General features: G+C 50.2%; 5 protein-coding genes across 5 annotated transcripts; 2 read left to right on the top strand and 3 right to left on the bottom strand.

Annotated features, from left to right (window-relative positions):
* Positions 1 to 222: 222 nt before the first annotated feature.
* GT037_002507 (uncharacterized protein) lies at positions 223 to 1,790 on the bottom strand (the record flags this gene model as incomplete). Its single annotated transcript, XM_038927554.1, has 2 exons — positions 223 to 498; positions 1,176 to 1,790. The coding sequence occupies 2 exons, from the start codon at positions 1,788 to 1,790 to the stop codon at positions 223 to 225; spliced, it is 891 nt and encodes a 296-aa protein (XP_038790846.1).
* A 412-nt stretch (positions 1,791 to 2,202) lies between these two features.
* On the bottom strand, positions 2,203 to 3,957 carry GT037_002506 (uncharacterized protein; the record flags this gene model as incomplete). The annotated part of the gene is made up of 1 exon (XM_038927553.1): positions 2,203 to 3,957. One exon carries the CDS (start codon positions 3,955 to 3,957, stop codon positions 2,203 to 2,205), a length of 1,755 nt encoding a protein of 584 aa, XP_038790845.1.
* Positions 3,958 to 5,650: 1,693 nt separating this feature from the next.
* GT037_002505 (uncharacterized protein) lies at positions 5,651 to 7,246 on the top strand (the record flags this gene model as incomplete). The annotated part of the gene is made up of 3 exons (XM_038927552.1): positions 5,651 to 6,365; positions 6,507 to 6,766; positions 6,821 to 7,246. 3 exons carry the CDS (start codon positions 5,651 to 5,653, stop codon positions 7,244 to 7,246), a joined length of 1,401 nt encoding a protein of 466 aa, XP_038790844.1.
* A 749-nt stretch (positions 7,247 to 7,995) lies between these two features.
* Positions 7,996 to 9,606, bottom strand: GT037_002504 (uncharacterized protein; the record flags this gene model as incomplete). Its single annotated transcript, XM_038927551.1, has 1 exon — positions 7,996 to 9,606. The coding sequence occupies one exon, from the start codon at positions 9,604 to 9,606 to the stop codon at positions 7,996 to 7,998; it is 1,611 nt and encodes a 536-aa protein (XP_038790843.1).
* Positions 9,607 to 10,474: 868 nt separating this feature from the next.
* On the top strand, positions 10,475 to 13,846 carry GT037_002503 (transmembrane emp24 domain containing protein 2 precursor; the record flags this gene model as incomplete). Its single annotated transcript, XM_038927550.1, has 5 exons — positions 10,475 to 10,672; positions 10,733 to 10,940; positions 10,992 to 11,179; positions 12,174 to 12,886; positions 12,967 to 13,846. The coding sequence occupies 5 exons, from the start codon at positions 10,475 to 10,477 to the stop codon at positions 13,844 to 13,846; spliced, it is 2,187 nt and encodes a 728-aa protein (XP_038790842.1).
* Between the last annotated feature and the right edge of the window lie 208 nt (positions 13,847 to 14,054).

The raw sequence follows: 14,054 nt of genomic DNA, 5'->3' as shown, positions 1-14,054 counted from the left end.
AGTAGGAGAGATGGTGCGAACGAGGAAGGATAGCTGAAGTGAGTTAGGCGCGTTGCAGCGATGGCGTCATAGTTCTCGGCAGAACTCTACGACGCGTCTGTTACGATCGTCGCATGCAACAGCACCACTCAGCTGCGCCTTCGAAACCACGACTTCTGTAAACGTATCGTATCGAACTCGCAGTAATGCTAATCAACGCAGACTAGCCTCTCTGGTGCATGATCATTGAATCACCAACAAACCATCCTCCCAAACTCCTGAACTCGCCTCGATTGAAGGACGTCGGCTTCCGTACCACTCATCATCAAGACCGAATTCGTCGTCGTCAGGGATATTCAAATCCCACCGCAGCCTCCTACTTTCAGCGCGACGCTTGTGCTCGGCACCCAACTCACGGTCACCAGTTCTGCCTGGATAGTCCGGTGCCAGGAGCTTGTCGAACAATACGCGCTCACAAACCGCTATTTCGTCGTCCGCCTTGACCCGAGACGAAGCACGCTGCTCTTCGTCAGTAACTCTGTCGGCAATGAACCCAATGGGGGCATATAGGGCCTAAATTGACGGATATATTTGCTAGTCTAATGTCCAATGCGGTAAGACTTGCTGCGGAACCGCTTGTTCTCAGGGCTGGGAGCCTTCGCGCAGAGGTCACATTCTATCGTCTCCCTGACTGGGCACACATTGGCGTCATGCACATTAGTCTGCTCGTAATACTAATCCAATTGGGCGGGACAGCGAGGGTCCTCATGCACGTTGTGTCGGTACCGGCCTGAGTATCAGAGAGTTGTCAAGACTTCTTTGTCTAGAACAACAGCATTTCCAGTTTGGAATGGACGCATTCGATGGCTGGTTCAATCACGACAGTATGTTCTTCTAGTACGTGTACAGTGGTTCATTGTGAGCAAATGTCAAGTTGGATGAGTCTTTGTTAGATATGCTATGAGGTCGTTTTTATTCGCTGAAGCACCACTGTTCCAAACGGACTGACACCTTGGAAGCGACACTAACACGCTTGAACACCGAAGACGGCTTCTGGACTATCTGTGTACTATGTGTACTATGTGTAGCTTATTTTAGGGTCTATATGACTACTCTCGTTCTCTCCTCGGTTGCCTTTCCACTTTCTCTTTTGTCCCTCCCACCCTAAACTACGGCTCCACTAGCTTTTCAAACACCTCGTCCATGATCCTATCCGCCTTGTTCATCTTATCTGCGTCGTCCTCACCAGGAAGCTGCCACACAAGGCTTGCCTGCAACCCGGCCCAGAGCTCCAGATAGTCTCTCATTGGCTGATCTAGTACGGCATCGAATTCATCCTCCGGAGTGTCGGCATTCAATCTTCGAAGCTCTGCTTCTAATTCAATGAGGAGCCGAACCATCTGTTGTGCGTGTATGTCAATCATGATGGGTGGTACGGCGAGAAGTTTTGGCGTTGTCTTGTGCCGCATACCAATACGATCAGGATCGAGCGATAGCTCCTGCTCCTTAAGGATGTAATCTTTGGTCAGGCTGAGCTTGTCGCGAACCATGCTCAGATATTTCGTCTCTTCCTCTGGATTGAAGTCGGCAAAGTTTGGCGCATCAATAGCCTTAGTGCTGATCAACGGCATTTCTGTGAGCTTGAGATGATCAAAGCCGTTGTTCTTTCGATTGAAGGCGACTTTCGGATGAGCATTGCGTAGACTTAGTCCGTCGGCAGAGACCCAGTGACGACGGAAGTCGTCCTCTGAGAGACTGAGAGCGCTCTCATCCTTTTCGTTAATGCGAGGTTTGCGAGTGCGTGCTAGCATGCTAGACGTAGCTCTTGGCCGATATCTGGGGTCGCGGTGGAGAATAGAGCTTTTAATGATAGAGTGACGGAGTAACGGTACGGACTCGAAATAAACTGTCGAGATGACTCGACAGGCAGTGAGAGAGATTATCAAAGCCGCACCAAGTGAAGGTAAGATAATGTTGGTTGCAAAGTTAAACTTGTAAGCACGGATCACAATTCTCACTCACCAACATATTGCTAGGACGTACTGCTTAAAGAGAAGGCGGATACTGCAAATAGTAACAACTACTTCGAAACTTCAGAATAGGGATTCACTTCACTCTGTCCTGACCCATAATGCCCCATTCGCCCTGAAGGTATACACAGCGATGAGCGTAAGCACCACAAAGTTCATGATCTAGGTCTGCCCGAATCAACAAGCGCGTTGTTTAATCCGACCTGGCCTTCTCCGGGTTGCTCAGGGATCCAAGACGAACCTCTACACTTCCAGAATTCTGATCCGCATCTAAGAGCCTTTCCAGATCCTTCAAGATGGATCGGGTTGCATCGCTCAAATACCAGGGTACACTTTCCAACGCAATCACCTCCATCTGATCCACGTTGTATTGCCAATTGCGACAGTGTTTGAGTTCGCTCTTACGAAGGTGCTTCACCAGACCAATCAGTGCCATTGTCTCTCCTTCGACGATCATCTGAAGCTTTGGAGTGGTATAAAGACGGATGTGATACCGGAAGCTTTCCTCTCCAGTTTCGCCTGCTAATATCAGTCTTTCGCTCTCTCCATCTTCAGCCTCCTCCGGGTCTTTGAAGTACATGCTACTATCCTCGTTGCAGCCATATGCAAGGTACTTGAGCTCTTTCATGATTAGGTGCATGCCGTTGATGCTGATGCATCTGTCGAGGTCAGACCGTGAAATAGCGGGAAACGCCGGCGGTTGAAGAACAATGCGAGAAGTTTCCAGTGGTGCAGAATATTGGCTGGATGAGGCTGACGCTTGGAACCGACGGAGCCTTCTCGCCGCTCTAGAGTCTCGAAAGATGTCACGACATATTCGCCGCTTTACTATGTCGAAAGCTTGCTCTTCAAAGGCCCCCCTAACTTCTTCCGGTGTCATCACCCGCATGAGTTTATCATGACTGCAGCATATGCATGGTCGTTCGGTAAGATCCCTGGCCTTTGTTTCGTTATAGGAGTTGTGAAGTGCCTTCTGTGGGCTCAGCTCGGACCATTCAGGCTGGTAGTCATCATCATGAGAGTGTTTACGCTTTGTGCTTATGAGCGGCGCCGTGACCCACAGCCATCGCTCCATCTTCATACGCTCAACTTCTGGAACCTCTTGTGGTACTACCCTGGATAGCAGAGCCTCTAGAGCTATCTTAGATCTTTCTTCAGACATCCTGCGTTCTCTGTTCGCGATAGTAGCAGTCACATGGTTACCAAGGCTGTCCCCTTGAGCTGATTCCGATGCTTCTTTATCAGTAGCTGAGGACAATGGAGTGGCTTGAGCGACCACGTCAAATTCAAGGTTGACTTTATCCATCTTTCGTATCTTGATGTGATCTATTAGGGCGGTTATGATCGTGTCAGCGGATATCTTCTTGCCCTTCGTGTCCAATAGAGGTGCAATGTCGTACCCGTCGTCTTTTAGCAGTTTCAGTCTCTGGAAGTTGCTGGCTTTCTGCCTCCACGTCTTGCGGTCCCAGACCTTGTCCAAACTTAATCCTTTGCGAATAATGTCCTGCTTTGCGAGGTGTTCCCACTCCTCGCAGTCTGGCAGAGGTTGCAAACTTTGAGAAGATTGTGGGATGATGGGACGTGTGTTCGATGGGCCGGGCTGTGCTATGAATAAGTCGCCAGCGGACTCGTCAAGCTGCGAAGACAATAACGTCGAAGATTTGGGCGATTTAGATGGTGCAGAGTGCTGTGCTGCTTGGCTCGAAAGAAAGGTATGCTCCTCGCGCATGTTTTCAATCAAATCATCGTCCGGATGTTGATAATTCATCAAATTGATGTTTGCAAGCGCTTGCGCTTGACTGAGCTGTTCGGGAGTGAGTTCTTGGGGTTGACGAACTCTAGAATTCTGCATGCGCTTGTTGTATCTTCCTGAGTCATAGAAAGTACGAGCCTCATGAGAGGTAGACTTGTGAGATTCCGTAATTCTCCACTTTCTAATGTGAGACATCTTATGCGTTGGGCGTCTTGCTATTATGATAAGTGTTTCGTAAGGATTGCAAGGATGGTATGATATATCTGTGTGCTATGCAGGTGCAGTTGAGCAGTTTCACTTTAAAGTACCTGCGTTTGAACCGGAGAATTCTTCTGTGTACGAGAGGGTACCAATCTGAAACAAGGAGTAAACGGTCGTGGAAAGAGCGAGAGATCAACGAAGAGTATGAACTGTTCCTATTTGTATGGGAGGGAAACTTGGTTTGTGGCGCAGATGACTCTCGTTCCGCAACGCGTGACATGATCTCTGGCACATGAAAGCGATACCCAATAGCTTTCATCAGGTAACCTTCACCAGGTTGTTGGTGAAGAAAGGTATCAAAAGCAAGGAAGGGAATTCAGATAGATCGTACCCACGAGCCATCTGTTGGTTAGTGTGAATCATGAATTATATAGTCGCCTGTATGGGTAATGTAAGTACGATTTCCTGTAATGACGTTGATGGAAAGTATGGTTCAAGAAATCTTAGAAGAAATAAGGGTACAATGGGGTTTTCGGGAAAAGCCGACCAACTGAATGATCTTTGGGCCAACATTAGGTATGAGACTTTCTGTCACATAAGCCGTTTTTTCTGAGTTCATCGCGACGTACAAACCGCAACGACCCGAGATCGTCAACCTGCAAAGCAAACCTCTTGTTGTGGTTGAGCTGATCGGTAATTTGACTCTTGTAAAAACGGTTCTTTGTGACATATGAAAGGAGCAATCGAGCCACTGCTTCTTGAGATTAGAGTGTCGAGTTGCCTAAGTGTCTGATGTGATCTGCGCGGGTCCTGTTCGAGCCATGGGCTGGCGCGCTGTCGAAAACGGGACCCTGGCTGGCTGCGGGATGTGACGACTCGCACTACGAGGGTATTACGAATCCTTTGCAGGAGGTGTTTCTTCTTAAGGATGGCGTCGATGGTGTAGGTAGTCAACGCCAGTGGTTGTGGAAGACGCGTCGCGACGAACCTCCGGGAAGCGAGCGCGTGGAGAACGTGACACGCTAACATCAAGTTACGTCATTGGATCAACATCTAGCATTTTCGACCTCCTGATAACTTCTGTCATCTGTCCTGCTAATGCCGGATCGTCTTGAAGTGGTCTCGTTTTAAAATTCGATGTTGAAAATACAGCTCACGTCGCTCAATAAGCTCACAATGCACTTTCACCAGGCTAACGCCTTCCATCGCGACGACGCGTGACCTTTACATTGGAATTCTGAGAAGTCGATCCCATGAAGCAGCATCCTTACTCACCAAATCAGCGTTAGAATGTTCAACACCGTCTCGGTTCCGCGCGGGGCACTCGAAGACCAGGCTTTCTCCTTCACCTTCACCATTATCTTGCTCACATCCTCGTTGTTTCCCTCGCTTTCTCAACGGCATGCATGTATGCACCTCGGTTCCTAACTTTTTGGTCGAAGCATTCCGGTTCTGATTTTGCTCTCGCATCCACGCATACGCGCTGACATGCACCTCGATGCTCCCATCCGTTTGTTGCACAACGTCACGTGAAAGGGTGCTTGCTGCCTGGCTGTTTGTCATCGGACATGCGTACTAGCGGCGATAATACAACCACTTCTATCCACACAACAAGCTGATCCGACCAACAACCACATCGCCGACACCGATCCCATTCTCGACCTCGCTGCGGCGAACTGTGTTCGCCATGACTGCGCCCGGCCACAACCGTTATGCAATGTTCGCTAGCACAGATGGTAGTGCAACTCAAGTGCCTAGTGCTGCTGCGGATCCTGCTCAGAATCCGTTCCTCAACCAGGTCGCCGATGACTCCATACCATGGCAAGAGGTGAAGAAGCGTGGCCCTTCAGCAATGCAACCGGCACCACCAGTTCGCCCTCCGCGAGTTGTGAAGGACCGCACTAGAGCTATTCTCAACCACCCACTGGCTCACCGAGAGCGAGACAGGGCCATATCAGGCTCAACAGACAATGACAGCGAGAAGGCATACGATCCGCACGAGAATTGGTGTGGTGTCTGCTCGCGAAAGTTCCTCAACAAGGCCGCATTGCTCAGTCATATCAAGCAGAACAATGGTCACGAAAACTACTGCAATCTTTGCAAACGCGTGTTTGTGGACCGCAATGGTCTCAAGAACCATGTTGACCATGCGTGGAATCACGAGATTCACTGCAACCTCTGTCTTTCCGCCTTCAAAGACGATTGGGGTCTCAAAAACCACTTCGAGAACAACTACAGTGTTGGACATGAGTTCGTGTGTCTCACCTGTCTACTTGGTTTCAGAACCCGCCAAGAGATGGAGCGCCACCTTCAGACCGCTCCGAAGCATACATGGTGCGGAACATGCCAGCGCCGCTTCCGCAACCAGGATGAGCGCGATGAGCATTGGCAACAGACGAACAGTAGGTACACAAAGTGTTTTCTTCATTGCTTGAGCCCATTCGCATGCTTTGTTCGAATGTTTAGTGAAGTTTTACTTCAGCCCACTGTGTCATACAGACATAGCTGACCAAGGTAAGAGCATAGGCATTGCTTACAACCAGGCTGTGACTTCGATGGCCCGGATCAGGCCGCTCTCACACAGCACCTCAAACGCGATCACTTCCAGTGCGAAGGCTGCAAGCGCGTACTTCCGAGCCTGACCAAACTCAATCAACACTACGAGAGCTGTTCTTTCGCACTAGCCTGCCCTCAATGTGGCGAGCACCATGCTGGGAAGGCCCAACTGGCTCTTCATCTCGAGCGCTGCTTTCTCTGCAATGATTGTGGCTATCATACGCACCACGAGGGCAACTACCACATCGTAAGTGGTTTGCCACGCTACTGGCTCGCGACTGCCATGCTAACAACACGCTAGCACATGACAAAACACAGCTCCACCAGTATCGGTTGTTGGGGCTGCGACGCACCGATGCGCACCTACTCCAGTCTCATCAACCATCTGGAGTCAGGCAAGTGCCCGAAATTTTCTGAACCGGCGCTTCTCATGCGCTGTCTTGGCAAGTGGTGGTACTCACCACTTTATATGGATCTCGACATGCACGCATCTATTCGGACTGGCCGCGTTGACATCGACGAGGTACAGCATTGGTCAATTGCTGGTATCATACACCCGTTCGTGTGCCGTGAAGAAGGCTGTGGGAAGGTCTTTGGTCATCTAAGCTCGTTGGTGTTGCATTGTGAGAGCCAGGCATGTGGCTGGGGTGTTGACCGCTTGAACATGCCTGGGCTAGAGAAGGAATTCAAGCTGGTGTGTCTTCGGAGGGACAGCGCTATTGCGTAGGCACTGCTCAAAGCTGTGGTATGATCATAAGGATACCCAGGAATATGGATGTAACCCAGTATACATCGAACTCCTTCTTTTGCCTAAGTCATTATTTCAACTATGTCGGGACATCCCCAGCTGACTTTCGAGACCTGGTCACGTAGCTGTCCGTTTATTCTTGCAGCAATGTCACTTCATCACCATGAGCAACAGTATGTAAGCAGGGAGATCGGGCCCGGGAGCCCTCAAGGACGAAGCGGTCGCCTCATAATCCTATAGAAGCTCAGAACCACAGTACGATGGCGAACATATCATATTTTCATCAATTGTAAGATCTTTGCGGAGGGTGCAAAGACGAGGAGATCATCTTATCGGCTGAAGTGACGTTCTTGAGAACTTTCAGAGCCCTGACCAGCGGCTCGACAGTGTGTCAGATGGCTGCGCGGGCTTGTGGTAGGTTTTACATGCAAATAGTGCTCTCGCGCAGATGCACACAAAGCAGACGTAGAATCGGAGAAGTATACACACGACCACTACATGAGAAAGACGTTTAGGATATGATGGGATTCTCTTTACCTGAAGACCCTTCAAAGACACGCTCCTTACCTCGAACATGAGCAGAGGTTGGCATAAATAGGATCAGTGTAACATAGAAGAGTCGAGAAAATGCAGGCAAGCACCTTACAAACGACCAGCGACGAGAGCACCCATCTTGTCATCGCTGCAACATAACAGTCGCATTCTACCGTCCTCACTGCCTGGTGGTCCTACCTCCGCTTACTCTTCTCGCAATCCTTGCCTTCGAGACGTCCCGTAATCTTCTTCTCGAATTCATCAGGATGCAGTGTCCTACCGGTCTTGTCCCTGAAGCGCCAGCTAACCCTATTCCAGACCATAGAGCAATCCTGTTGTAGGATTCGAGCCACGAGACGTAAGTCATCTGCAGAGAAGGTGTCGTCGGGTTTGACTTCGAGTTCGAGGGGACGGGTGGTGATGGGCTGGGCGTTGTTGTTGCTGCTGGCTTTGTGTTGAGAGCCAGTTTGTGAAGGAGTTTGCTTCGGAGAGTTCTGTACTGGAGCAGTCGGATTCCATGGATCTGCTATGCTAGCACCGTCTTTTTTCTTGTCCTGATCGTTGTTCGAGGCTGTATTCCAGTTTCCTCCACTGTTGGAATCCCATTTCACAGCAGCAGCATCAGCACCGTCTCGACCACCTGTCATGTTACCAGAGCCCCATCCACCCTTCGTGTCCCATTCACTAGTACCGGCCCCTGTAGTACCTTCTTTAAGGTCATCCCACGAAGTGTCCTTGTTGCCAGAGTCGTCTTTGTTGTTGTCCGTGTCTCCACCAAATAAACCAGGAAAGACATCACCATTTCCTCCCGGCATATCCCAAGCTTCAGCAACCCATGATGTCTCATCTTTCTTCTCTTCCTCTTTGTTGCCATTGTTCTTCGCATCCTTCTTGTTACCTCCTTTGCTCTGGTTCTGATCATGATTCTGCCTTTTCTCCTTCCCCTTCTTACCTTCGCCCCCTTGTTTGGCTGCATTAGGCTTGATTGCCTTGAAGCGCTTTCTGCAATCTTCTTCAGTTTTCCCGAATTCCTGACTGATCTTATTCCAGGCCACGTTTACGTTTTCAGCTTTCATATGCATCAGTTTCTCATCTTGTTCCTTTGTCCAAGCATTTTTGTTCTCGTCTTTCTTGTCTCCCTCGCTTCCCCGAACGGGATTGTCGTGCGCTTCCGGACCGGTTTGGGCGTTGGTCGGAGTGTCCCAAGCTGATGTAGTCTCATCCTTCTTCTCGTCTGTCTTGTCATCGCCACCCGCAGCATTTCCGGCGTTTCCCCAAGAATTCGCGAGCGGATCATTGCTCTCGTTGCCTGTGTTATCCAAGGGTCCCTCATTTCCTTTCTTTGAGTCTGAATCCTTGTTTCCATCCTTGACAGAAGTTTTGGCCCAATCGGTGTTGGTAACCCACCCGTCACCTCCATCGACAGCAGGTTTGGTCGCAGTTGCTTTCTTCGACGTACTCTTTACACTAAGCGCTTCCTTTGTCGACCGCTTGTCGGATGGCACCTTCGCAAGACTGGCTGCAGTGAGTCGCGGCTTGCCTGCGCCTGTAAGTTTGCCTTTACGCCCGTCGCTAGCGGTCCACTCCATGATATGACCGGGAGTAGGAATCTGGCAATAGTTAGTTTGACTAAACTCTCCGTAGTGTCTGATGAAAGTGCCCACTATGCTGACCGGCTGACTGGGCTTTCTAGCTTGCGGCGGAGGGGGAGGTATAGGCAACCTTACTTCCTTGTACGGCTTGTTGCTGAAACCTAAAATATAGGCCATGGAGACCCTGCGAGGAACGCCGTTCGCATCGGCCATCGTGACGGCTTGGATGTGCAGGCGTTGTGTCTGAATGGCGACTGTTGGCGTGTAGTATGGCGGACGTTGTAATCTACGGTTGACAAAGATCGAAAAGTGAAGTTCGAAGACAAGCAATAGATCGCGATCACACTGCGATGAGCTTCATTTGACTGTGCGAGACAGAAGCGCTGGTGTTGCGGGAAACATATGTGAGCGTGCGGCCTGGCGGTTGGCTTGGCGAGCAGACCTATTCAGGGTCTGCAGACTCTGTTCTAAAACTTGCAACAAACGACGACAGAGGAAGGGTGTTTTTCTAGAGGGATTGACGTAAAATCTAACGATGGGTCGCATAAAATGAAAACAGTGACAGCGGCAGAATTAGGAGATATGAAAGCTGCATTGGCGTTACCTTCCGCCACGTCTGGCGGACGAGAAGACCCTTTGAACTAAACTTTTGGTTGGAGGGCTTATAAGAGAACCTTCAAAGTCCTCAGATACCATTATCACATCCTACATAGCACACAGTCGTGATGGTGGAAGGCCTTTGATGGCAGCGGATGTCAGCGCATGCAGAGGCAGTGTATTGCACGGCTAGTCCTAAGACTGCAGCCTCTGCGGTCGGTGTCATAGAAACAGACCTAACATCTTATCCAGTTGTTACTAGATGGGGCATGTGTCGTATCGGTCGACGACATCATCGTGGGTGTATGAACGAGAAAGACGCTGTTCGGAGGAAGTTGAGATGGAGCGCTGGCTGACTAAGCTATACTATAGCGTTCTGGCCCTTGCATTGCGGGCAAGCTGGCATCTCCGTGTATGCAGCTTGGCGCTCCACGAAACATACGATTCGAACACACAACCAGAGCAGCATCACCCCACCTCCACCATGCTGTTCCCGTCCTTTGCCATTCTTGCTGCGGCAAGCAGCCTGCTGTCATTTGCGACAGCGCACAACATCCAAATGAAGGCTCATCAGCGCGAATGCTTCCACGAATCTCTCCACAAAGATGACAAGATGACGGTCACCTTCCAAGTCGGCGACCGGGAGTTTGGAGGCAGTGGAAACCTTGAAATCGACTTCTGGGTGCGTCAATTGTATCTCAATCATCACCTCTAAGTCGCATAGCTGACTTGCTATGCACAGATCGAGACGCCCTCTCGAAGTTACCAGGTCCACGAACGCGGCGTATCCTCTGGCGACCACTCCTTCGATGCGAAAGAGGATGGCAAATACACGTACTGCTTCAACAACGAGCACTGGGGCGCGAACACAAAAGAGGTCTCATTCAATGTGCACGGCATTGTCTACGTTCCCGAATCCGAGGCGCCACAAGATCCTTTGGAGAAAGAGGGTGAGGACACACCTTAGGTCGGCTTGAGAGGACCATGCTGACAGAACATAGTGCGAACCATGTCGGAACTCGTCGCGCAAGTCAAGGACGAGCAGGGCTACATCATCGTGCGCGAGCGCGTACACAGGAACACTGCCGAGAGCACCAATGCGCGCATCAAGTGGTGGAGCATCTTCCAGCTCATGGTACTGGTTGGCCAGGGTTTCTTCCAAGTGTGGTGGCTGAAACGTTTCTTTGAGGTAACCAGCGCCTGCGCATTCCAGTCTACCACCTCCAAGTGCTCAACTAACATGATAAACAGGTCAAGCGTGTTGTTTAGTCTTGCAATCCCTCTCACGGATCGCGCGCGACACAGCATGTCTCGCTTCGGTCTCTGTTTCAAGCTTTTATGTCTGACCTTCCGGCGTTGAAGTGCAAGCTTGAATAAACAAGCACAGGAAAGAGATGGATGTATTAGGGATCCTTCATACGACTCATCAGCGAGATACTGGGTAAGACTACCTTCGTGTATGCATTTTTCATTCAGTTTGCCCTGAGTTCCACAACAAACCATGGATCTTGCTTTTGCCTGCAGGCTTGGCACATATCGAGCCGTCTAGTGATTCGCCCAGATCAGCTGCTTCGGGCCAGTCTGGCGCTCTTGTAGAGACATGTATGTAAGTGGCTGTCAAAAGACAAGTGTTGTGAATGTCTGCATATTCAGCTTGCATTAGGCGTTCCCGATGTGTTCACCTAAACCCATTCTCATCTGCAACGTCTATATATAAGCTTTCTATGTTACACTGCCTCTCTTCAAAAGTCTCGATTCTATCCTTCGCGATCACAGTTGCGTTTGCCATTGCAATCTCCCAATTTGTCTTATTACGTCAACATCAGGACAGCCAGGCAGCGACAATACAGTCACAACGTGGCGATTGACCGGTTCCTACACGCAATCATTGGGTGAAGGCAGGAGACACGTCGTGACTTCTTTTGTCGGTGTGCTATAGTCTGTTGTTGGGTAGCGCACCTTCTATCACTCATCGTTGGCGCCTTCCACGCGTCGGTCACCACGAGCAACAGCAGTATAAATAGTCAGCAACCCTCGCTCGCCTCTTCCATCATCAAATATGAGCCACTCGACTCGACCTGCTGCAAGTACCTCCGATGGACCCTTCTCAATACGGCGCGCCTGCTGGCTGGCCTCGGGATATGGCTTTGGATGACCTGTATAACACTACTACCATGCGCAAGAACCTCATTGGCGCTGCCTTTGGCAACCACTTGCAATACAAGACTTCCGCCAGTGGTTCCATCCCAACTCCCCTTTCTCTTGATTCGGAAACCATCCACCGGCCGCAGCATAGATACAACGTGCCCATGCCGCGTTGGACGGACGGGGAGCGACCGCCTACTCCGCCTTTTCACCACCAAAACGATTTCCCCCAATACCATGGCCAATGGAATACCTCACTGTCTATGCGAAGTCCTCCAGATCACTCTCCGCTACCGGAGACCCAGGCAAACTACACGTCCCCGTATGGCATATACACACCAGCACATGATCGACTCACAGGACGACCCGATTTCCAAAGTGCCTCACCACGCCAGCACAATATCCAACCTCCCCACCTACATCCATCCGCGAACCTGTTACACTCTTCACCCCAACAACAGATCACTTACCTGAAGCCGACTCTTAAAGCGCCCTCTATTCAGCAGTGGCCAACTCACAACCTGGCATCCCACAATTCAAAGGTCGATGCAGCAACAAAGAAGAAGCAGGACGAATACAGGCGAAAGGGCGAAGCAGCGAGGAGGAAGACGATATCATCCCAAAATTCAGCGCCGCAGTATGCTCCAATCCCTGAACTTGCATCAACCACCCGTCGTAAACGTAAAGTCGGGATCCTCGATGATCTGGTCACGCCTACCCCAGCTCCGCATCATCGCTCTCTGCATCCGTCGTACGGTCAACAGCAGCAGAGTAACACTTCCGGCGATGTAATAATTATCACTCGACCCCCCAAGAGCCTCTGTCCTACAGCATGGACTGGATCGGGCAGGAGCAGTATCACACATCAATCCCATCATCTCATCACCCGCATTCTGCGGGCGTATTTGATGCACAACTCCCTCTGTATCCGTCTCAGCATCCACCACATACACCCACGCCACTTTCGCCGTCATCCCTCGACATTATCGACCTTGAGACTATACCTCAACACATCACTCGTAACTACGATGAGTACAGATGGCCAGTCAAGCTCTACCAACTGCAAGCCGAAAGAGACTTTGATTTTGCTGAGTGCTTCTTAGAAAACCACTTCCAGAAAAACATCTACGATTCGGATGAGCATAAGTGGCACGCTCATACAACTAAGGGTTTCATCAAGGATGGTGATAGACTGTCTATTCTGGTCCTACATAATGCAGCAAATCCGTTCGAGTGGGGCATGTCACCAGTATCGACTACCAGTATCGGTGTATATGGATTGTATGCCCATGAGCATAACGAGATCCATTGGACCACTATCACGCCCAGTATTCCGGAATGGTTCGACTTATGCTCAGATCATGGCTGCCTCACTGTCAAGCAAAAATGGCATCCCGACATGAAGGCTTCGGAGAAACGCTTCCATCGCGCATATTGGCTCGCAGCTAACATGTTGCCGCTTAACCGCATATTGAACAACAGCCTGGTGCCCGAAAGGCCACACGGCTTACTCGAAGACGACGAAGGCGACAGCTTCGTAGTTACAGAGGAGGACCTACAATACAAGTGGACTGAAGGAACAGTAACAGTAGAGAATTCAGAGAAGATCTGGCAGAAGCTTGTCGATGAAGTGGATGCGCTGAGTTTGGAATCGCTCGACTTTGAGCATCTTGCTACTGGTGGATCTGAGAGGGCCTTTGTGGTTGATTGAGATTTCGAGGAGGCACGTCGTCAATACAAGACGGCTATGGACTCCCATGATGAAAAGAAGGGTATTCGAGAAAGGAAATAGCCAAAGCTGAAGACACCAAAGTCTCATTGCAGACAAAAAGCAAATTAAAATATGAAAACACCTCTGACGGTCTGTTACAATCTGCGAGCATTACGAAGCAGGACGTTTTTCCAGGCTATACACGAAG

The sequence above is a fragment of the Alternaria burnsii genome, assembly GCF_013036055.1.
Source record: "Alternaria burnsii strain CBS107.38 chromosome Unknown 750, whole genome shotgun sequence".
In the NCBI taxonomy this organism is placed as follows: Eukaryota; Fungi; Ascomycota; class Dothideomycetes; order Pleosporales; family Pleosporaceae; genus Alternaria; species Alternaria burnsii.
This window is presented reverse-complemented; position numbering and strand designations above follow the sequence as displayed.